At 38.0% G+C, this 24,634-nt stretch overlaps 3 protein-coding genes across 8 annotated transcripts in view; 2 read left to right on the top strand and 1 right to left on the bottom strand.

Annotated features, from left to right (window-relative positions):
* LOC115046356 (acid-sensing ion channel 1-like) overlaps positions 1-290 on the top strand; it is a 40,267-nt gene extending 39,977 nt beyond the window's left edge. For both annotated transcript variants that reach the window (XM_029506675.1, XM_029506674.1), the window contains exon 10: positions 153-290. In XM_029506675.1, coding sequence (XP_029362535.1) covers positions 153-272 — 120 coding nt within the window. In that variant the 3' untranslated portion in view covers positions 273-290. The remainder of the gene's footprint in view (positions 1-152) is intronic.
* Positions 291-5,927: 5,637 nt separating this feature from the next.
* On the top strand, positions 5,928-11,920 carry LOC115046194 (glycerol-3-phosphate dehydrogenase [NAD(+)], cytoplasmic). Of its 2 annotated transcripts, none has more exons than XM_029506408.1 (8): positions 5,928-6,052; positions 7,269-7,446; positions 7,695-7,766; positions 7,939-8,077; positions 8,651-8,763; positions 9,567-9,803; positions 10,712-10,818; positions 10,925-11,920. In XM_029506408.1, the coding sequence occupies exons 1-8, from the start codon at positions 6,009-6,011 to the stop codon at positions 11,019-11,021; spliced, it is 987 nt and encodes a 328-aa protein (XP_029362268.1). In that variant the 5' UTR covers positions 5,928-6,008; the 3' UTR covers positions 11,022-11,920. The 2 variants fall into 2 exon arrangements, with proteins under 2 accessions (XP_029362268.1, XP_029362267.1); XM_029506407.1 differs by having other exon boundaries at positions 7,626-7,766.
* Positions 11,921-13,012: 1,092 nt separating this feature from the next.
* Positions 13,013-23,455, bottom strand: LOC115046446 (glucose-6-phosphate 1-dehydrogenase). Of its 4 annotated transcripts, none has more exons than XM_029506832.1 (13): positions 23,434-23,455; positions 21,236-21,357; positions 19,065-19,102; positions 18,818-18,926; positions 18,284-18,501; positions 17,425-17,583; positions 16,257-16,382; positions 15,875-15,968; positions 15,126-15,312; positions 14,793-15,028; positions 14,527-14,603; positions 14,245-14,337; positions 13,013-14,106 (listed from the first exon to the last, which is right to left on the bottom strand). In XM_029506832.1, exons 1-13 carry the CDS (start codon positions 23,453-23,455, stop codon positions 14,016-14,018), a joined length of 1,572 nt encoding a protein of 523 aa, XP_029362692.1. In that variant the 3' UTR covers positions 13,013-14,015. The 4 variants fall into 4 exon arrangements, with proteins under 4 accessions (XP_029362692.1, XP_029362693.1, XP_029362695.1 ...); XM_029506833.1 differs by lacking the exon at positions 23,434-23,455 and adding an exon at positions 23,274-23,386; XM_029506835.1 differs by lacking the exon at positions 23,434-23,455 and adding an exon at positions 23,297-23,375.
* Positions 23,456-24,634: the final 1,179 nt, after the last annotated feature.

The following is a 24,634-nucleotide window of genomic DNA, read 5'->3' as shown; positions in this document are numbered from 1 at the left end:
ATATTATTAAATGACAGATTGGAAAGTGTGTGAATTGAGACTGCGTATCTTTAACACACACTGATAAATACCGTTTCTGTGTTCCTTCCAATCTCGTTGACCCAAAGTGTGCAGGCTGTTAATCACATTGTCCTACTCTGTTATCCTCGCAGGTGATAAAGTACAAGTTGTGTCGCTGCTCCAATAAGAAGCACAAGCACAACAATAACAACGACCAGGGAACAGTACTGAGCTTAGATGATGTCAAGTGTCACGTCAGTAACTTTCACTAGTTGTCTGCGGCCCTGAGGAGGAAGAGGAAGAGGGCACTCTCTTGTCTCTGATTGGTTTCATGAACTTTGTTCGCTGCAGTTGGCTGGAGCAGACTTCTGGAGCCACAGAGATAGTGTTTGGGCTCCACCGTTTGAGGGTTAGTGAGACACAAAGTGGATACGTTACTATGACTGGAGTTAAGAGCCGGCCACACAGGCAGCAGGATAACAGAAACCAGTCATCAACATGTGATGAATTCAAAAAAGATTAGAATAACTGCATGGTTATCTGTCAACAGCTTTTTAAGACACAATCACAGATACAATAAATGGGGACATGGATTATAAATGTTCATCTCATTTGTTCAGTTAAAAAACTTTAGAAATTGCAGCTGTGCAATGGCAGTGTCACCTGTCTTTTTTTATTTCTATTATCATTTTCAAAATTATTTTTACTTTTTTTTTTTTTTTTGCTGTTGTGTTCATTTGGTATATTTTGTTCACTGGTATTTCTCTGTTTGTGGCTTTTTTGTTTGTTTATTTTATTTATTTATTTATTTATTTTTTTTTTTGACAGATTCACAAATTCCAATTTCCTAATACTCTCCTAAACCATTTTTAAAAGACATGCAATTTGGTACTTAGGACAGCTCAGATGAATAATTTCCATTTATTTCTAGCTGTTCAGTTGCAGCAGCTATGACATTTTTCAGAGCATAGCCTAATAAATATTCAAATAGAATAGAGCAAATTTTTTTTCCATGGAAATTTATACCGAGGTCAAATATGAACCTAAGACCACTAACTGAACTGATTAAAATTACAGCTTTAAAAGTTGCATCTAATTTTCTTGCAATTAAACACCACCTTTTCTGCTAGCCTTCGAGAAATTATTGTGGCAGACCTGTAAAACAAGTGTTACCAATTTGTTTTCATCAATCGTTCTTCAAATTTCCATTTGAATCGAATCTCCTCATCTTCAAACAGTCTTCCGTTTATAAACCCTGTCCATTTTGCCAGTATATTGTACTACCTCATCTTGCAGGGTGACAGCTGTATGAAGACTTTATGAGCTGAGCAAATTCATAAGAAATTTGTCATTTTTGCGTAATTAAGAAGATCAGGTTGAAAAATATCATAATTGAAAATTAAATAATCATCTCACATTAATAGAACAGAGCTGTAGTTAATGTCATTAGTTCTACCTTCGCTTTTCCGAGTGTGATACATCTAAACGTTTGCTGCATAAATGCTACAGCAATGACACTATCAGAGAAGATAATGAATGAATTGATTAATAATATTTGGCAGACCAAAACCACAAGTAGTAAAGTTATTAAGTCAGATTAAAAAAAAAAAAGACCCAGTGATTTCCATTTTGAAGTAATATTTCATATGAACTGACATTGGGCTCTAATAGGCTACTGGTCAAATGCACCAAGTAGTCTCGGGCTGTGGTATCCAAGACCCTGAATGTATTGAACTGAGCTGGAACGTTTGGAGAGCTTCGCAGCTTCAATTAAATTCCTGTGTCTACTGAATATCAAGCCACAGCTAGCTGCAGCATAAAGCATGGAAACAGGGCGGGCGTAGCGCATGTTTCAAAGATTAACAAAATCCATCAACCCATCTAACACCACCTCTAAATGTCATTAATTTGCATCTTCATTGTTCAATTTGTATTTAACCAAATTGTACAAATGACAATTTAGCTATTTCCCACGGCTCTGGCCTCCCTGCTAAATTAATAGTAATTGAGTAATTAATTGAGCAGCTATTTTACCGAGAAGTAGAAGTGGAGTCACAGCCAGCAAAATTTAATACACACAAGCAGATCATGAACAAACATTAAAGTTTACCACCAAAGCTTCACCATCTGGACCAGGTGCTACATACTGTATAATACACAGTTAAGTTCCAGTGACAGTGACAATCACTGTATATTGTAGCTCTCAGAAGAAATTGGAAATAGAAAAAGCTGTTTCCTGGCAATTTCAAAGGAATGTCATTGATTTCTTTTACACGGAGGCTGCTGATGAATGGAGAGGTTGCTGCCATCATTTAAGGGATTTCATGTGTGTATTAACAAGGCGAGTGGAAATTAATGGGAATAAATATGTTGAATGTGTTTTTTTTCTTCTTCTAGGGCTCTAACTTGCATGTAGCATTGTACAGTAGGCATCTTCATTGAGGTCCATCGATTAACTGATCATCTGCACGTCCAAATGCAGTTTGTGTCCATCATTCCTTCTGTGTGTTGGGTTGTGCATTGTGAGTATGAGTTTACACTTTGGGTGTGGGTGTTATCAATGTTACCCAAATGTCTGAGCCAATTTCAGAAGCCAATAAAGGAAAATTTGAGATCCTGCCCTCATATCCACTATTCCCCTCAGATCAACAAACAAGGAAAATATCCTTTTGGAGTTATCCACCTGCTCTGGTGTTCCCAGAAGAAAAGTGGAATTGTAATAGCATGCAGCTGTGTAGTGATATAATCAAGCACAATCATACCATCAGTTGTAATTTAATGTATATTCTGGTAATGACTATGGATAATAATCTTAGTATATAAGCATATTCTTATGAGTCTGATGTTGTACTTTAATATAAGCTAGCTGTGTGCCTCAATTCAGTTTTTGTGTACATATGGTTGCATATGGTTTATTTGCACAAGTAATATTTATCAAAGACAATATTCAAGTATGAGGCTCTTTCGTTCCTTTGTACTGCTATAATCACAGCTAATTATACAATTTTTCATCAGTAAATAAAAATAAACTGCAGGATTGTTGTTTTCTAGCATCCAGTGCATGAGTTCATGCATCTCCAAACAACTTCTTCGGTCGCCGTGCTTCCAGATTTTGTTATACTTTTGCCTCCATTTTTGATTATCCATTTTTATTGCATATATATATATATATATATATATATATATATATATATATATATATATATATATATATATATAATTTTAGTCTGGTGATGTATAGATATATACTGACCTTGGAGCAGTTGTAATATGAAAGATTAAAGGCTAACTTTATGCAGCTTTTATTCATTTAAAAGTGTTCTGAGTCATCATTTACACTTCTGCTGTTCACAAGTGTTCGCACTCAAAAGGTAGCATCAGCCAGTCTGAGCCATACTTTGATATCAAATACAAAGTAAATGAATCCACAGCAGAGACGGTTTACATTTTCACTGTATATCATTATTATCGATTCCTGCTTGCCATCAACATCTAGCTGCACCGGCAGCCTGCCTCTAGGTTTGTCTGTTTATAACTTTGGTCCAACCTGAAATATTTTTGAATCAATAGCTGTGACATTTTGTAAAGACACTGACAATCCCCAGAAGATTAATCTTATTGACTTTAAATAGCCACTTGACTTTTTCTCTTGCACCACAATGAGGTTGACATTTGTGGTTTTAAGTGAGGAGCCTTAACTACTAGAGTGATTGGCACAAAATGTTGTTTTGATATTCATGTTCCTCTCAGGATGACGTAATACCAAATAAATAAAAAAAGCTCCTTTAAAACTTTGAGCATTGAGCATTGATGACAATTAAATAAAATGTGTCAAAAGAAAAAGATGCATTTATGACTGATGGTCTTTTTTTGCCTATTTCAACAAATGGCAGAGAGAAGCCAGTGACTGCACATTCAGAGCGTAAAATTATTTAAGCCATCTTCAACGCTAAACGTTAAATTAAAAATAGCATCTTCGCCATTAGAGACTGTTTAGTGAATATAGAGTGCTCTGCTGGGATCATCTAAAAAGGAAGCACTTTAAATGCATTAAAATTTGACTTATGATACCATATTTGTGCCTGAGATATAATTCTGAGCACTTTTCAGTAGAAGTGAATAGAAACCAGAATGCTGAATCTGAAGTTTAGTTCCTTCCTATGTTCCCTTTTCTGTCAGCTCTCAAACTCTTGCACAATAAGGTCCCTTTATGTTTGAGCTCTTTAAACCATAAAAAACTTCCCACAATCATCTGTCTGTGGCTGATGTCCTGAATTTTAATGTGCTGACGGCTGATTGCTTGTTGGAAATTCAACACGTGAATGTCCTGTGGATATAACAGCGTTTAAGACATTTGAGCTAATATTTGAATTGGAACGTTTCCATTTCATATGTTATCAAATAAGCTGTTTCAATTAGATAGATAGATAAAAAAAAACATTGTGTGTAATACTGATGGGCTTTAAAATGAATATTTACTCATTTGACAGCAACTTACAAGCGGGGGATATGACTAAAGCTTCAGCACAGTAGGAACCTATGAAGTTATAAGAAATACTATATGTGTTTAAGGGCAAAGAGATAGTTCACGCTGATATAATTTCCACAAAGGCATAATGACTGTTGTAAAAGCATTAAACTAATTTCAATAACATATTGAATTCCGCCATGATTGTTTGGGCTAAGAACAACACGGAAAGTGGACAACAGTAGCACTGATGACAGAGTGGATCAGTATTTGTTCTTTTTAAATCTACACCCTCTGAAAATCATGTTTTGCAAATAATACACAACTGAATGTCTCTAACCCTAACCCTCTTCTCCAGACCTCGGCTATTCGGATGCACTTAGTTAAAAAACAGTTCAAAATAAATGGGTAAAAACAGAGATACAATGGGAAAGTCTCTGGCTGTCCATGGACAAACAGATCTCAGTGAACTCAGTTAAGAAGTCCTCTTTCACTGCTGGTTTTATGCTTCGGTGAGTGGACTATCTTGGTAATCCTAGGATTTGCGGCGCGCAAACAAAAGCTGCAATATAATTACTTAGTGTTTGTGTGGCTATTTTATTGTTTAATTGGTACCTGGATCTATCTCATACTTAATGAACCTTGATGCAATAACTTTTCCTGCCAGCACATCCCAGGTAAATAAACGAGCAGGCAAAGTTCAAGGAGTGAATTCTGATTTTATGGTGTAATGGTGAAGGAAGTAGCCAAATCACATAATGTATATAGGTAAAATGACCAATACCATTAGGTAACTCTCCTGGCAGAGAGAAAAGGTTATTTAGTTAACAAAGTTAACAAGGATCATGAGCTACTAATACTTTCAGAGATACAGCCTCAGAACCATAATTGATTATCATACAGACATGAGAGATTTTAGGATCAAACTCGCATAAAACAAATAATACAACAACAACAACAATATTAGCAAACAATGTCTCAGTCCAGGCTCCCTGAGATCTGTCTGTTTTAATTTTGACTTTCTTTTTTTTGGGGGGGGGGGGGGTGCTTGAATGTAAACATTTGCAATGACTCTGATAAAGTCAGATATAAAATTAAGTCTGACCTTTGGCCTCCAGGGCCTTTTTTTGGGTCTGACACAACAGCTGACTTTTGCCCCAGAGCTATAAACCCAGTCTGTGATCCAGCCATGTCCTGAAATGTGGGCATGAGGGATCTGAGGCAACATTAGTTAGAGCCAAATGAACACAAATGACACAAGTTTTTTGTGGCAGATTGTGTGTGTGGGGGGGGAGGGGGTCTCCTCACCCACGCATGTCGTTTCAGACACTATAAAGTTTAATAAAGCAGCCATGCAGAGCTCGGATTGACCTTTGAGTCCGCTGGCCCCGGCTTACTGGATGCCCCCCTCGGTCCTGTCCTCGGTGGGCGGGACAGAGTCTCCCCCCTCTGAGAGGACAATAAAGTCCGCCTGCAGCTCGGGGCTTGTTGCATAACCGCCGTGCAGGTTCGCCTCCTCTCATCGGCTTCCCTCCTCACAATGGCAGCTCTGAAGAAAGTCTGCATCGTCGGCTCAGGAAACTGGTGAGTTGTTAGTGTTTTTGGTGTGATGAACCGTGATCCGGATCGGCCCGGAGACCAGCTGGGCTCTGTTGAGGTGTGTAACCTGCAGCTAGCCGGAAGCCGGCTAACGTGAACTAGCCACTTTTTTTTTTTTTTTTTTTTTTCGGGGGGGGAGGGTTAGTTTGTTTTAACCACGGGAATGAGAGACAAAGTTTGATTTTCTGCGGCTTTTAATCCCAAAGTCGTTTATGTTGAAGTCCACTTTAGCTTCGGTTTGAGGTCACCTGATCACATTTTGGAGATAAAATTGGCCATATGTCCATCACGATCTCAAAAGATTTTGCGGTTTTTCAGACACCACGTGTCAACAAAAGAAGCACAACACTATAACACAACATGTTCAGATCATCCTCATCTCTGCAGTGTGTTTAGTATTATTTTACAGGCATCAGCCCATCCACTCTCTGCAGTACGTTCAGCCCTTTTCTTTTTTTTTTTTTAATCATCCAAATTAAATAGCTGCACAATCTGGATTTATATTATTTAAAATTATTTTCCCAAATGAAACTTCAAGGTCTTAAATTTGGCTCGTAGTTTTAGACAATCCACCTCAGATGATTTATTCTATTACTTACAGGCTATGTACTCACATGCAGTGTGGTTTCTAGCGTTTGCTGGAAAGAAATCAAATCCAAACTTTGCAGTGTTATGCCGAATTGATCTGTTAGTACTATAAAATAGACATTTTGTCTAAAATTATATTAAAGTACTATTGGACACTATTGTTTGGCAGATGTATCTAAAATGACAGGAAAACTTCATGAAGTTTTGCTGCCTCATACCAAATGGACACAGTATCTTATCATCTGATCTCATGAAGCTCAGAAAACATTAAGTGATGATCAAAGAGAGGAAATGTCCTGGTGATCACATCAGCTGTCATAGTAAGAAAGATTTAAAAGGCCAGCTTTACAGGATGTTGGAGGATTTCATCATCCATGAGTATCTTCTGGAGCAGACACTTTAATGTTTTCAATTCTGCTTTCACTAAATTGAAGTATTAATCATTGTTTTTATCCCTGCTCCGCAGCCAACTATATATACAACCACTATTCCTAATTTATTCAATTAATTTACTCTTTTCATTTTGCACTATCTCTGTGGAAATTGGAGGAAATTGGCTTTCCGATTAATTCAATGTTAAGCTTTCTTTTTTCTTTTCTTTTTAACAATGCAGGGGATCGGCTATTGCAAAGATAGTGGGTGCCAATGCAGCTAAGAATTCCAAATTTGCAAACACTGTAAAAATGTGGGTGTTTGAAGAGATGGTGAACGGACGCAAACTAACTGAAATAATCAACACTGAACACGAAAATATAAAGTACCTCCCTGGCCACAAGTTACCAGCAAATGTGGTAAGAACTGTTTGTTTTCTTCTCATTTGACAGATTCACTGTTCTGTCTGTTGCATTTTTATGCTATTTTGCTTTTTATCTGCATCTGGCCTTTAACCTCCTCAATGAGTTGCAACAGGCGTCGGTGTATGTCTTATCTCTGTCAACATCATCCTGATTATCTCTTTCTCCTTATCCAGCTCGCCGTCCCAGACCTGGTGGAGGCATCCAGTGATGCAGATATTTTGGTATTTGTGATCCCACATCAGTTTGTTGGGAGAGTGTGCGACACCATTAAGGGCAAGATAAAGAGTGATGCCCTCGGAATTTCTCTCATCAAGGTTAAACTCCATAGTGTATCTTATTATTTTATTTTTAGTAATCTGTCTCTGACTCGTATGTTGTATGCCAGACACAGAGTGTCAGGCCTGGTCAAACAGCCATCAACCACATGCCAAGTGTGCTCTTTGACCTGCAAACCAATGTAAATACTGTGTGTGTTTGTTCTACCAGGGGGTAGATGAGGGACCTGATGGCCTGAAGCTCATCTCTGATGTGATCCAGGAGAAGCTCGGCATCACCATGAGCGTGCTGATGGGGGCCAACATTGCCAATGAGGTTGCTGATGAGAAGTTCTGTGAGACCACCATCGGTGAGTCATTACTGTGGTTTTATATTTTATGACCTTGACAAAATTTTGATTGCTTAGCATATTAACTTTGTTTTTAGTTGGAGATTTCTTAAGTATTTAGGGCAAAGTTGCGCTTGTGACCAAATTTGAAGTCCTTATACAAAGTTCAAGCCTTGTGCTCTCATGTTCTTGAGTTTTTTGCATTGTCAGCATGGGGGTGAAGGTTTAATCTGCTGCTCAGCTGCTGTATGACAGAGTGAGCTGGTTCAGTTTGACATTTTCTTCACATATTGGCACTTGTGGTAGAACAGCATCTATCATGGGCTTTCCTTGTTACAATCAAGAGCACTAACCTGCTTTAGCAGGATCAGCGTTATTTGGATCACAGCTGATACATGTAACCTGGGGGATTTGATGCAATTCAGCTGCACTCTAAAAAAATTTTTTGTTTTGGGGTTTTTTTTTCTTTTTGTTATTCTTCTTTTTTTCTTTTTTATAAATGACTCAGAGAAAAGTTTATATCAATAAAGAGAACTGACATAACAAGTAAAGTTAAGATGCTGAGACAATCAGGCTCCTTTATTCTGTTTCCAGGATGCAAGAAGAAAAACCACGGCGCTCTCCTAAAGGAACTCATGCAGACTAGCAACTTCAGAGTTACTGTAGTGGAAGAGTACGATGTGGTGGAGATCTGTGGAGCTCTGAAAGTGAGTTCTCACCACAAAACACAGCTACATGCCTGAAACATAACTATGTATCTGACTGTCAATTAATTTTGAAAATTTGAAACTGTACTGAGCTAAAATGGAGCAAAGGCTGTAAAAATCTTCTGTAGCAGTTTGCAAACCTTTCCAGTGTGCAACATAGAAAATAGTCTCAGTGTGTTTGCAGTATAGAAGCTGAAAAGCTTCAGCTTTGTTTTTTGTACGTGGAGCAAAGTAATGATGCATCCATGCAAAGGTGCAAATGCTTTACTTGATTTTAGACACCAGATGTTCAGAGGGTGACAAAGTTCTGTGTCTAAGCAGCAGCAGCAGCAATGACTGAATCTGCCCTACTGATGCCCAAGTCCAAGGGGACTTGGGCATCAGTGACGTGGCGGATTATGTGAGCCTTTTCTCTAGTTTATTTACATTTTTATCAATATAAACATCTTAAAACAGTTGCAGCCCTATATCAAATGCAGTACAATTTTAAAATCCATCCAGTTATGAACAAAAGTTACCTTGACTGATTTTAATTGACTGATTAAGTCAATACAAATAACAGGATCGAATATGGAGTGAGTAAAAAGGATGAAGATGGGAAGAGGTGTACAGGCCACCTGGAACTGCAGTCTTAATGCTTTAGATTCGAGAACGCATTCATTTGTTCATTGTCGCTGTAGTTTGTTTAGTCATTTGACGTTTTTTGAATGTCAGGTAGTCTACACCTTTCCCGAAAGAACCCTGTTGTCTCTTCAGCTCATGCAGCTTTTGCTACAACTCTTGGACTCTTTGTTTGTCCTCAGAACATTGTTGCGGTCGGGGCAGGTTTCTGTGACGGACTGGGCTTTGGGGACAACACAAAGGCAGCAGTGATTAGACTGGGCCTGATGGAGATGATTGCCTTTGCCCGTATTTTCTGCACTGCTGGGCCCGTGTCATCGTCCACTTTCCTGGAGAGCTGTGGCGTAGCTGACCTCATCACTACCTGTTATGGAGGCCGCAACCGAAAAGTAGCCGAGGCCTTTGTTACAACGGGAAAGGTGAGAACGGATTTTTGAAGTCCATATCCTGCAGTCGCCCCAGCTGAATATTTGCCTACAATGAAGCTGGTAGTTCACCAAAGCTCTATTGCTGAGCAAAACACACAGAATGGAATTTTCTAGCGCAAGAAGGAAAACATTAAACGGAAAAAATTAAACCATGTTTCTCAAGGCATTCACTTATATGTACACAAGTGTTTTTCTTGTGTACTTGTGGCAGTTAGTAAACAAATAAAACCAGTTTGTTGTGTGTATATTATAAATGGAGGTAAACTGCTTGTGTTGTTTATTATAATAAACCCCATCAGAGGAGATGCCTTTGCAGCAGTTTGTTGCCAAAATACCTTTACTCTACCAACAGGATGACATTTTCTGTGAAGTGGAATAAAAAAAATTATTAAATTACAACAGGATGAACTGTAGGATCAGTATGATGTAGGATGTTAAAACCTACAAGTGCATCATCTGCTTGTGACTCATAAAATCAGGAAAACATAGTACATACAGGCTGTTCATGTGTCTACTTGCAATCAGAAGCTCCTTTCAATTTTTACATCGGGATACCAGTTTATTTTTATTTTCATTTGTTGTTTTGTTTTTTTAAAGGGGTCTTTGTTCTTCAGAATTGTTTTTTTTTTTCAACTTGGTCACAGTAGGAGAAATACATCCACAGGCATTTTAATTATTTTAAAAATGAACAACATTTCAATATAGCCTGCATAGCAGGTATTTTTCATTTGCATTTCTACCTCTCGTTATTAAAGCGTCGGCCCTTCATTATATTCACTTAACAGTTGGTTATTATTTGTCCTGTTAATTGTGTTTGACACTGTGTTATGAAAACTTTCTTCTTGTTTCACATGCGCTGACACTTCTGCATGTCATCTTTCATTTCTTTCCTTTCTCAGTCCATTGAGGAGCTGGAGAAAGAGATGCTGAATGGTCAGAAGCTGCAGGGACCAGCAACAGCAGCTGAGGTTTATGCCATCCTCAAGCACAAAAACCTAATTGACAAGTAAGATGAGCAGCAGCACACAGAATTATAGCACTGCACAGAAAAGATGCCAATCCATCCTAGTTTTTCTGTTTTTAGTGCTTAACAATCCCTCCTCTTCCTCCAGGTTCCCACTGTTCAATGCAGTGTACCAGATCTGCTACCAGGGCCATCCAGTCACAGAGTTCATAAAATGTTTGCAAAACCATCCAGAGCATATGTAAAAGAAAACAACGACAATCTGACCAAGTGCCTTCTAAATGGAGAAAATGACCACTTTTCATCTGTTACCTGTCCGAAATTGATGAAGGATGACTGACACGCCACATCCTGTCAGTCAGCATCTTTCAATTTTGCCTTCACTTGTTGGAAAGGTTGCATCAAATTTTTGAGTGTTGGACCACTTAGTCCTCAACCTTCAGTTCCTGGCATCTTTTTAAGTGCTTTCTTTCATTTCCTGGCATAGACTTGAAATATCTTTCAAGTGTAATGGTCCAGCTCTTCTTTTTGCCTGAAAATTTTACTTTATTTTATTGTTTTAAGTAAGATGAAATCTGAATGCATGGTGTCAGTTCTCATGAGCCAACAGCCAAATATCAACACTAAGAGAAATCCTGACTTAAAATGGCTGCTATAATTCATCTGAAAACATGAAAGTTGGGTCATGTCCTTTTTCACCCTCAATGGATTTGCACAATGTTTATGTCACTACGTCATGCATTCAGATTTTTTTATGGGTAAAAACCTCTCAACAGCCTCATGTGATGGAATTAGCCTGATCTAACCATTGTGTTGCCATCCAGTGAATGCCATTTCAATCACAAGTTATGTCCTTTGATGCAATGTAACTTTGTCTTTCTGTGATCTTAATGTCTTGGTTGGCTACAAATCACTATATTTCCTGTCTTGTACTGTATTAACCTGTCAATCACACAGCAACTGTTTTTAACTGAACAATGCAAGTGCCTTAGAACGCACTGTTTTGTTGTTTTTTTTTTTTTTTCAAACTAAACCAAAGACTAAACTACGTAACGTCCATCCACTATACCATTCGTTATTGAGATCCTGCCTGAGCCATTTTTCGCTACTATGCCTAATTCATACTACGGATTAGGTCAACATTTGCCTGTGAATAAATTAATTCTCCTGTCACATTGATGGACTTTTTTTCTTTTTCCCTCCTTCCACATCACTAGATAGCACAACACACAAAAAAAAAATGCCAGAATACTTCTGGCAGTATTTTTTTTGAAAAGTATTATATAATGTCTCCAAAGTTATGATTTTCAAATTCTGATTTAGTTTACGCTCTTTACTAAACCAGTAAATTTTCCTTTTTGGCCACCAGTAGCAGCACGTTTTTTATCCTACAGTAGTGGCTTGGTTTTGACCTGTGTAGAGGTCCAGATTAACCTGGTGATCCACAGGCGATGGTAACAAGCTGCCATAAAAGAGCCAGCAAAGTAAACTAGTTAGTCATGAAGGTAGACACTTATGTTGCATTTTTGATTAGACTGGTTGGAAAGAGATCTAATATTGGGCCACTACGGGAGTTTATGACACCACAGTTAGTTCACTTCTAATGTTGGGCTTTGATGAAAACTGATGTTTCACTTTTTTAAATACAAACCACGCATGCAATGGAGCTCTTAGAGGAAAGACTGGATGACAAAAGCTGTCTTAACTGAAATTAACTTGTAATGGAATCAAATGAACTAAATATTAACCAATGAAGGATTACATAATTGGAGAATTGTGGTTTTAGTCAAGTATATCTGTTACTAATGTGCGTAGCATGTAAAAAAGAAAAAAAAAGCTCAAGCATTATCCATTTGACTCACAGAACTTTTGATTTGTGTCTCTACTGCACACCCGGTGTGCATTAGACACACAAAGTAAAGGCAGATTTCAATGATTGATGTGGTCTTACGTAATTACTACTTAGTGCTCTTGTGAGAATGTGATGACAAATGAGCACTCAACATTAATATTTTGTGTTGGAGATGGTGTGATACGGTAGCAACATGTCTCCTTTGACCATTTCATGTCTTCATGTTAGCCTAAGCCAAGTTGTCTCACGCTATCTTTAGATTAAGTAAAATTGTATCAAACTCCCTGACCTTGTCAAGATAGAAAATCTATATTTTTCCTAATTTCATGATTTGTATCATCAGCCTGGATCATACTATAAGAAACCACCACAAAACATGAAACATACAGACAAGGCAAATTTAATTTATTACAAGATATGGAAATGTAGCTAGCTTTAGATGAATGTGAAGGTGGCAGCAGTATAGTTCATTACAAAGACAATCACTGTTGACCTGCGGTAGATGCTGCTGCATCTGCCTTATGTTATAATAATAATAATAATAATAATAAAAAAAACCAACTTGAACAAATCTGTAAAATGTAAACAAAGAAAAATAAGCTTGCTTTACTTGCCCAGATGGACATTTAAGACTATTTCAGTAAGAATGCTTTGAAGCAAACCTGTCTCCATTGCCCTTTAGAAACCACAGTCTATTTATCTAGAACAACCATCACAACCTTGGTCACAGGCAGAGGAGGAAAGAAAATGATATGGAAGAGTAAAACATTTAATCCATTAAGAATGATTAATTAATGCAAACAAAACTTATTATAATGATAGTGGTTATGAGAGTGACAGCTAATGGACATTCATTCTTGTTCCTCTTTTCTGCTGTGTTCAGTTACCATCTTTGGTACAGTTCAGTACTCCTGGGAGAGCATGACTCAGGCTGTTGCTCTGCTGTCTTCGTTACAGTTATTCCTTTTACAATCCTGACAAATTAAGACCTAATTATAGGAGATGGGGATTTGGAGCCAGTTCAGTTCAGTCATGATGTTCACAAAAATATGCTGGTTCATATTGTTTTTGTCCATTCGCCAACTGACTTGGTCCCACCTCTAAACTAAGATGCAGAAAGCTGCTGGGAATAGACAGGAAAACTGATGAGAGCCTGTATTCATCGTTGGTTTGAGAATTTCTGATGAACTGACTCCGCGGAATCACTACAATACCTGAGAAATACTTTTTTAAATATCTTTTCTTTTTCCTGCTACTGTGGTGGATCCACACAGTGGAAACACTTCTTTCTTCAAAGACACTCAAGTATTAGAACACAACATTACTCACTTACTCTACTGCACCCTCCTGTTCTCCTACCTGTACCCCTCCCTCACCTCATCAAAATTCACAGTCTATGTGGGCTGACCCATTTGTAAGTCCCTTCATAGCGAAACCCAACTCTCTTTGCAAGGTCGTCAGCCTCTGTAGGGCCACGGCTGAAAAAACAAAACAAAAACAAACAAACAACACAATAAATAAACAAACAAACAAAAAAACAAAACAAAAAAACAATCACATTCACCACCAACAGAATTCATCTTCCAGTTAGAGGAACAGTGAACAGCATTTCCTACCTTCCATATTTGTAAGGAGTAGGAGTCGGTTTCTCTGCATCTATCTGATGAAGCAGAGGCGTGAAGATCCTCCATGCTTCTCGCAGTTCGTCACTGCAGACGAAGGACATTCCATATTTAGCAGAGGAAAAGAAAAATCCAGCAACGCTGAGAAACTATCCACAATGGTCCCATCTAGTGGTCAGCTAAATTACATCACATGCATTAATTTTAACATTTCATACCAAATGGCAGCTTCAGTTTCCAGGTAGCAACATCAGTGGTGAAAAAACAAAGACAGACCTGCGTACAAAGTGCATCTGACTTCCACAGAAGACATCCAGGATGAGTCGCTCATATGCGTCTGGAAGCTTCACATCCTGAAAACCAACGTTTTAATTGACTGGTTTTTAAATAAGAAAAACTAAAAAACTAGAAAAAAATATGTAGCTTTAAAATCTATGTTCTTTTTCCTGTCATTTTAGATCAGTGAATGTGGTTATTATTTTTCTAAGAGTTGACATTATTAGAACTACAGTATGTAATGCAGTAAATCAACTTGAACCTGCCTTGTATCTACTCTTGTAGGTGAGGTCCAGCTCAGTTTCCTCAGGGCTGAAGTAAACGCCAGGCTTCTTACTCATCATCTTGGCATAGATGGCTTCATTTGGCTGCACACGCACTACCAATTCGTTCCTGTGACACTGCTTTCCAAAAATGTCTCCTGGGACATCAGTGAACTGGAGCCGTACCTCTGCCTTCCTCTCATTCAGAGCTTTTCCACAGCGAAGAATGAAAGGAACGCCTGACGAGAAGGAGTTTTAAAAACAACTCAATAAGCAAAAATGGCAAATGTGATAATTGTTGTATTGACTTTACAAAGAGGTTCATTTCATGTTTACCATCCCAGCGTTCATTGTGCACATAGAGTACAGCTGTAGCAAAGGTGGCCTGTGTTGATGCTTTCGGAACTGTAGGATCATCAAGGTAGCCCAGCTTGGCATCTCCTTCACCCTCTGGATCCCCAACATACTGACCAAGCACCACATCTGACATGGACACTGGAGCGATGCACTTCAGCACTTTGACCTACAAGGCAACATATGTGAGTATACAAATGCTGTCACTTTTTTCCTCAAATATACTGTAAGCTACACAAGCCAGTATTTGAGTGACAGTATAAAAGTAGCCAGTGATGTGAACAGCAAAAAAAAAAAAAAAAAAAAAAAAAAAAGCATAAAGGACAAGTAAAAATACAATAATTAGATTTTTACACCAGCTTACACCTCTACTGAGTATAATATATATCCTCAGGAGTTTGTGTTTGTGTTTTCCTTAACCCTTCAGCCCTCAACACTTTCTCATGTATTATTTTTTGACTATAGAAAAGGCTACAGGACTTTTAATGTGAAACAGTTCAGGAAAAACTGCAAACTTACAGTAGTTTGTCACTATGATAAAAAGGCACAAAAGAACAATTGATATTTTTACTTTGTAACTTTTGAATGATGGTTATTACACCGACTTCATCAGGACAACAGATAAAGATGGATGGCTATCTCCAAGTAAAGATGCTTGGATTTGGTATTACTTGGAAAAATAAATCAATCCTATATCTCTTTCACAATATCTCTGGGAAATGCTTATGGACCTTTTCATCTCTGACATCATCAGAGCTGGTGGAAGCTGGTTTCTCCATGGCAACGAGGCAGAGCATCTGGAGCAAGTGGTTCTGCATGACATCTCTAAATATGACATGGAGAACAGTTGGTCACACAAAAGATGGAAAAATATGATAAATGGGATTGTAGTTAAAACTAGCTAACCCTAATTTTCTGTGTAACTGTCTGTAAAACAAAACTCAAATAAATGTATTATCAGTGGGGTTGTAAGATAATGACTAAACCTTTCATACCTTACACCCCAAATTATAAGCACCATATAAATAATTAGTAAAACACATGGATATGTGGTATTGAACTAAATATTACACAATTTTTATTATACTACCACTAAGATGTTTTTCTCCTCACCGGATGATGCCAAAATCATCAAAGTAGCCTCCTCGTCCCTGAGTGCCAAATGGTTCTTTAAAGGTAAGGACCACACAGGCCACATTGTCTCTATTCCAGATTGGTCCAAAGATTCGGTTCCCAAACCTACAACAAACAGCACATAATCACTCCCTACTCAGCAGGATGCAGCAAACAGGAACAGCTGTTCAAGACAAATACATAAATATTTGAATTCAGTTTTATTCTTTAGAGGCCAATTTCCATTAAGGTCTTTCTGCTGAAAAGTGTTCCTTAATTCAAGTTACTCCATCTTACTCAACACTTGATGTTTGTTTTAAGATGCTAGTAGTCTTAGAAATCATTAAAATTGTTTGTTGCTGGGTGGTGGGGAGCAGTTGGATTACTCCTTTTCATTATTAAAGATTTGAACCCCTCGGTTCTTCATTCCACCAAAGAATTTGCTGATCCTTGGATATACATTCCTCTGGCAGGCTCTATTGTGGCCAGTCTTGACACCATCAGCAACTCTGATGGCAGCTGTAGCCTAGTTGTTCTAACAGATCATTCTTTTGTCTGCCAGTTGCCTTCAGCTGGCGCTGTTCCAACTGGTGGAGCCAATCACTGTTTGTATGATAATTATGGACAGGACGAGGGGTGCCTGGCTCTTCTTCTAGGTGGACTGGTTATGTCTAAGATCATCATAATGCTTGGTTGCTGCTGACATTCCTGGTGGCTTGTATAGATAAACATCATCTTTGCCGGTGGGGCTCTTCATCATGAGGGTGACTAACTGCTTGCTGGTCTTTGTGTCAACAAGGCTGTCCCAGGGCAGCCCTTAAACATGGCCACAGGCGCCAACAGTATTGCAAAGGGTGGAACTTAGCAAATCAGTGGCCAAACTCATTGACCATTTGAGCAGCCATCATAAAATATGGTAGATATACTCAGGTAATAAAATAAGCTTACCAAAGCATCATGACACACAAAGGAGTGGTAAAGTGGTAAAAGAGGCAAGGGGGATGAATTTTAACAGCAAAACCAGGCAGGGTAAGGATATGTGGGTATGATCTTTATGGATTTCAAATAAATACTCCAAATAATAAACCAGTCTTCTGTGTATTACAGCTTATAGTTCTTAATTTCACTGGTGGTATAGCTAAATTTGTCTGATGTACACAGTTCTTACCTGAGCACCATGAGGTTCTGCACCATTTCTTTTCCCAGATAGTGATCTATACGGTAGATCTGGTCTTCAGTGAAGAGTGAGGAGAGGTGAGTGGATAGTTCTTCCGAGCTCTTGAGGTCCCGTCCAAATGGCTTTTCTACAATCACTCTGTTCCAGCCTCTGGGTGAACAGCCACAGACAAAAATGAAGATATCACATCCTGTACGGTTTGTATCACATAAAAACCCTGATTATAGTAGCTGCTGTTGGACTGCAATTCACCTCCAATGGGCCAAAAATTACAGGAAACATTTCTAAATTAGACATCGTATTCACTTATATAGCACTGTATGCCAGATGAATCACACAATCAATCCCATCTTCATAAAGGTTATAATTTCCAGTCTCTGGTACTTTTTTTTTTTTAGAAAAATTGGGGTAATTTTCGAGGCAGCAGCTTGAGGTGCTGTTTAATATAGAATAGAGAGAGGCATTTCTGTTATGTGGTCTGGCCTTCACTGATCGGCTGCTGGGTTGGAAAACTGATAAATGGGTTGGAAAATATACAAGTACATAGCTGTGAATCATAATTCTATTTGTGCTGTTCGTAAATATATACCTGTCTTCTATGATGTAAAATCTATGACACATTTTATTTGAGCAAATGCTGTAACTACAAGCTACCTCTGCAAATAGAATTATGCTTTCCATAATACACATGGCTGAATACCAAATTAAATTGCTACTACTACTTAGAGGTTGGGTTATGTCTGTAGTCCTTCAGATATAGTAGGACGATGGCCAAAGCACAAATAGATATTTGCAAAACAATGAGTGAACAGTGAAAAACAACTGCACTGGAAGAAGTGTGTACACTGACTTTGTGCTCATACACTGGTGCTTTATGTTCTTGGTAACATCGTGATAGACGGTGGGTGGCAGGGCCAGGTAGAAGAGACGGTTCGCCCCAGTTCCTCCAGGCAGAGACAGGATGTGTGTGTTGAGTTTGGAGAAGGAATCGTCATCAGCATATTTCCCACTGATATACGTGTTCCTGCTGAAGAAGGCCGTCAGCCGCTCTGCTTCCGTATCTAATACCTGGGCCACAAAACATAAGAATGTACAGATTTAACTAAAATGTAGACAATCCACTTCATGTGACAAAAAAACTATACATTGATATCTTTTATATTATCAAGTTGTTTAAATTGATTGATTATACACTGAGATGATTTCGTTTACACCTGCATTTACTGATTTTTACTGTAACTTGAACTTTTTTTCTTCACAACTCTCAACTTGAGAATGAGTCTAGTTGGACATTCGGTTTTGTTACATTTATTTATTTATTTATTCATCTATCAGCGGTCAATCACAAAGCATTTTTTTTAAAGATGCATCTCAAATATTTTACCTTCAGGTATGGCATGCAAGAAGTTCGGATCACATCTACTGTCAAGTCTGAGCGAGCAAAGCCCACAAAATATGTCTGCTCTGGGAGCAGGCCATCTCTGTACAACCACCTGGGAGATTGGGAGAACAACAATAGGTTCACCACACCCGAGTTCCAAGACTTCCCGTCAGATCAGAGATTGTCTTTCATCACCTTCTGCGATACTATTCATGTAAAAGCCTTTCAAAATGATGGGAGGTTCACTCACCAGAGAGTTGGATAGATTTTTTTCTTGGCCAGGTCCCCCTAGATGGAGAGAGAACTATCATTTCACAGTAAACATTTAGACTTTTTACACTATACAACCAGGACTTTAAATTTATTTTTCCAAAATGAGTAGTAGTTGCCCCCTAGTATGCCTCTCTAACACAAACACATTCCTGCAGATCAGGTTCCCTGCTCGATGGCCTTGACTTGTATGTGGCTCCAGCAAGTCATTTTGACATTAATACTGATTACAGTACAACACCGCAGTAATTCCCAGCAGAAGAGTCGCACTTTATGGGCATGTAAATTGTGGAATGCAAATATAATATGCACAATTCTCGCAATCCTGCAGTGAAATTCAGCCCTGACAACTTTAACAGTTGATGCTGTGTTTGAGTCATCATGCTGCTTATTTAACAAGTGCACGAATAAATTAAAAAAAGTCTCAAGATGCTGCAGTTTGAAGGCCACACTGGGAATTGTGCAACTTTTGTAATCTCTCATCAAAGGCATGTGGCAATACAAACTGCCAAGGACACAAAAGGCCCTCTGGTTTCTGAAATTCTAATAAAGAACCTGTTACTTTACTTCCTTAACAAAAACGTCAAACTTAACACATCTTTGAGACCGTTTGACAGGTTCTAGATGATAAAATAAGGCAAGTGAATATTGTACACTATACCAAAGTATGTAGAGTATAACAACAGCTTGTTATGACACTGCCAATCGTTCAGAGTAAAAAAAACATCAAGAAACATTTGAATTGTGCCTGAACCAAAATAACTGCTGATATACTAGCAGTGGGTAAATGTGTGCATGTATAACACAATGAATAAGGACATAAACTGAAAAAATAGCATCAGGGAAAGCATCAAACACACCCAGAAAAAAAAACAAAACCCAACAAGTGCACACAGCTTAGTCCAGCTCTTCCCTGTACCTTCTTGTGTATCAAAGAAAAATGCTGACAGTGAGTGACACTGCAAAAATCAGCAGCAGCACCACTCTCTGTTCCCAAGAGCAAACAGGGCAAGTGAAGCAAATGAATTAGCAGCTACATTACTGTAGTCTGGCTAGTTATTCAAGAGCACCTCAAGCTAATTCTTTTCACATGCGATTGCAGCAGTTGTTTCAATAGTATCTTTCAATTTAAATTAAAATTTAACATAGACCAGTCTGTCTCAGACTGGAACTCTATCAGATACATTAACAAGGACAGAAGGAAAACAACCTCAGGGCTGCATTCAACTTATTTAGTTCCTGGAATCAATCATGAATGGTATGAGGAAATAGGAAACGGGGGGGGGGGGGGGGGGACACAAACTGAGAACTGAACTATTTTATGTTTGATCAGATTCTCAGTTTGGTTTATTTTTTACACCATCAAAATTAAATTTTAAATGTAATGATATAAAATTGTATTTTATTCATGTCACACCTGCATACTGTATCACAGTGAACAATCCAGATATATTTAATTGTATTGAATAAACAGACAAACAGTGCTGTACAAAGCATGCATTGTTATGGTCAGTAATGTTTTTGGTAATTTTTACCTAACTGCAAATGTGCTACTCAGAGGGAAGACATACCATTGAAATAATGTGATACCAAAGAGGAACTTAGATGTAATCAGTGACTCAATTCTAAACTTTTGAAAGCTTAGATAACATGCTGTACTTGTTTGCAGAAGGTTGCTGAAATCAGTTTCAACATTTCCCTAGATTGGGCTATGTGCAATTATTGCAGTATTTTTTTTTTTTAATAAAATTTCAATTTCAACAATCTCTCTTTGAAATGTTGGCCAATATCTGGCCTAACTTGACCACACTGTGTGTCTAACTATCAATGTGGGCTATGGTAGAAAGTCACATTGCAGCTTCCTGAGAATGGTTTCTGAACTGCAGATTGGTCAAAGAGCCCATGGCAATCGCTGTGTAATGCTTTGCTGGGAAACTTAAGGTCCTGGCATTCATGTGGGAGTTAAATGTTTCTGCAGAGATAGTGTGTGCCTTCCTTTCAAAAATAATAATTAAAAAATAATTAGAAATTATATATACAATCACACAGCAACTTATGCATGGAAAGATTGCTCCAGATTGTAAGCACTTTCGTGACACCACCATGCATTGCCTCATGACCCCTTTTGCACTAAGCAGCTCACAAGCTCACCGATGCGCCCATTATGATGAAGATGTGAACATCAGACTGATGGAACTCTTCATCTTCATACAGTTCCTTCCTCAGTTCCCCAAACACCTCGGAGCGTGAAAGGGGGATGGTGCTCATTTTCTCTAATAAAAAAAGAAAAAAGAAAAAAAATGTTGATTAAAAAAGGAACAAATTCTTGTAGACTGTAAATCTCAAATGAATATCGTAGTAGGCAAACACAGGTTGCTATCTAACATCATTATACTATGTCTGTATTGACATAAATTTGTCTCTCAAACACGTCAGGGTAGTTAGTTTTATTTTTTTCTTGCAAATTCCTTTGTTCAAAGGAATCTTTGTCTATGGTTTGAGCACAGACAGGACACACACAACACAGATAGACCAAAGGGAAGAAGACAGCCTATACTCTCTTCTGAACATAACTACACCTGACAGGTGTGTTTCCTTGCAAGACAGATGTACTTGTGATGCTCCACTTGTGTCTGAGGTGTGGTCAGGTGACCTTCTGGTGGGAACCTCTGACAATTATGTAAAACACAACAGTGTTCAGAGAATTACTTCACATTTTGCTGCTGGGGATGCTTTCTTGCATACAAGAAAAGAAGGAAATAAAGGAAGTTTTACAGATTTGGATAGGGTTACGGTTGTAACTGATTTTCTTTCATTTACAGTGTAAAAATCAAATGGCAGTCTTCATAATAGTAGCCTGTTCATATTGATTCTATAAAAATAAAATAAGATTTTTTATTTCTAACATTTATAATATGTAGATTATGTCATGATGGCAGACTATTGAGTTTAGCTTAGCATAGATTAATGCTCACGTGATTTGCTGATTAACTGAGTAATTCTTTACTTGTTCAAACATTTCAAATGGCAGTATTTGCTGGCTTCCATAGTCTTCCACAATTGAAAACTCAATGTATTTGGAATCTGGCCAAAACAATAACCCATCTGGCTGGAAAACAAAGTTACTTATGTTTCACAATTTTCTGACCTTTTACAGAACAAATGTCCCATTGGTTAAAGTAAAAATCAATAGCAGGCAAAATCATTAGGTGCAGCTGAAATTAAAAGTAGCAAAGAACAGATTACCTTTTTTTCTACATACAGCAGCAATGTTTGAAAAATGGTGAACTGTGATGAAAATATGTTAAACTATTACAACAGGAAAACCACTTCCTTCATTAAAAACTGCCAAGGAAGGTGTGTCTTAGGATCATTGCAAATGAGGCAAATCAGGAAGGACTTGTTTTTTCACTTTCTAAATAAGAAACATGGAAATTTTTTTCCTGTAATATTGAGAAACACTCCCTCCACATGACATACATCTTGCCAATTTCTCAATTTCTTGGTTTCTTATTTGCTCTGTATACACATATACACAAGCACATAAAATGCCCTGAGGGCATCTAATTTTGAGTTCTGTCCAACTTTGTCCTGCACAAAGAAGCTGATTAATCAACTAATCCCTGCAGCTTTACCTTTAGTGTTTCACAGAAACACTAAATAACAACATTCTTATTTGTATTTCCATCAGATGGTCAACACAGTTCCCAAAGATAGCCCTAAACACAGTCAACAAACTATAATGATATTAGTCAAATCCTCCATCCAATCCCGTATTTAGAGGGCTAAACCTTCCTGCAGGATGCGGCAATGAAGCATGTTTATTTCCTCTAAACATGTCCACATTATCGAGGGCTGAATGTTTTTCACTGTTGATTGGTCCCTCTTCATAAATGGCTAGCTGCTGACATTAAGTAGTGAAGAGCACACGTCGTGTCATTATTAAAGCCGAGCTGTCTGTCTGTTTTCCATTCGGCTGTACGTGTTCTAGGCTAACACTAAAACCTCCCTATTCCCAGCCTTTGGCTTCTCACGCTGTTTAGACACAAACGACTTGACAGGTAACAACATTGCTAGCTTACGGTTGCCATACTGTTAGCAAAATAACGCTAACATCGAAAAAGAGGAGTTTGTTTTGATAAATAAATATTTTTTAAAAAGTAGATAGACGCCACTGATGCTTACTCACGGGTCCGGTAGCGAGATGATTACCTGTCAGATAAACCCCGACTTTAAACACACACACGGAAGGACGGACACACAACTGTGGTGCTCCACACGGCAAACCACTTCCCGGTTGAGATGACGAAGCAGAAATGAGAGATTTTATTGGTTTGTCACAAACTCACCCGCGCTCGCTCGAGTTCCCATCTCTGTAGTGCAACGTGACGTCAGAGGGCCTCGCGAGTGGGCGTGGTCTGCTTTTATTATCCCAAGGCTGACAAAAAACAAAAATAGAGATAAAATAGAAACAAAATGAGATTCAAGATGTTTTACTGTCACATGCACAATGAAAACAGTTAGTATCCGTTCTTCCACACCAGACAGGAATTTAGAGAGAAGTGGGACGGAATATACAATATAATATAATGTATATATATCCATCCATCCATCCGTCTTCTACCGCTTTATCCGTTTCCAGGTCGCGCGGCTGCTGGAACTGTGATAGATTGATTTGACTAAAATATGCATTGAGTATTAATTCATGAGTTGCTAAAAACTCATGTCTTTTCATGTCTATAAAGGGTTAAAATGTTAAGTAAGATTAAAGTATAAAATGGGTTAAAACAAATATCACTTGATCTGTGATCTACCTGTTTAGCCTTATCCTGTGTGATTAGTTTTGCCTGCAGAGGCCAGAAGGGGGAGCTCTTGGCAACAGCGCTTCACTTTGAATGAAGTTGTCGTAGAGGAAGCCTGTGTCCATGTGCTTTATTCATTTCCCCCTGTTTCAGGTATGCTATATGTATCTATTGTTGAATTTAATTGTCTATCAATCGCTTTGTGCGTGTTGTATATATATCTACTAGTTAGTTGTATTTTGAATGTTGGAAGGAACTGTTTACATTATAAAATGCCTTGTTTATACTATCGAGCAGCTAGCTTAGCTCATCCTCTCATCGGGCAGCATAGACCAGTGCATTAACGTGCATACATACTAAGAATGTTATTTTCCGCATGTGTAGTGTGCACTTTGAAACCTCTAATTAAGATGTTATTACATGTAGCATGATGAAGGTGTTTCTTACTCATCACAAGTGTGACGTATAATGAAGAAATCTTTGTAGGTTATACGTTTTGTTTATTCAGTCAACACGCATTTCATTGTAATTATTTCATTTTCATTTCATCACCTATCCCAGCTCACATCGGGCGAGGGATATATATATATATATATATATATATCATATATATATATATATATATATATATATATATATATATGTGTTTCAGTATTATCTTAGAGCACATACAGCTGAATGGAAAACACACAGACAGCTCAGCTTTAATAGTAACATAATAAAGTATATATAATAACATTAAAGTAAC

The sequence above is a fragment of the Echeneis naucrates genome, chromosome 7, assembly GCF_900963305.1.
Source record: "Echeneis naucrates chromosome 7, fEcheNa1.1, whole genome shotgun sequence".
Taxonomy (NCBI): Eukaryota; Metazoa; Chordata; class Actinopteri; order Carangiformes; family Echeneidae; genus Echeneis; species Echeneis naucrates.
Note: the sequence above shows the minus strand (reverse complement) of the source record. Positions and strands in the feature narration are given on the sequence as shown.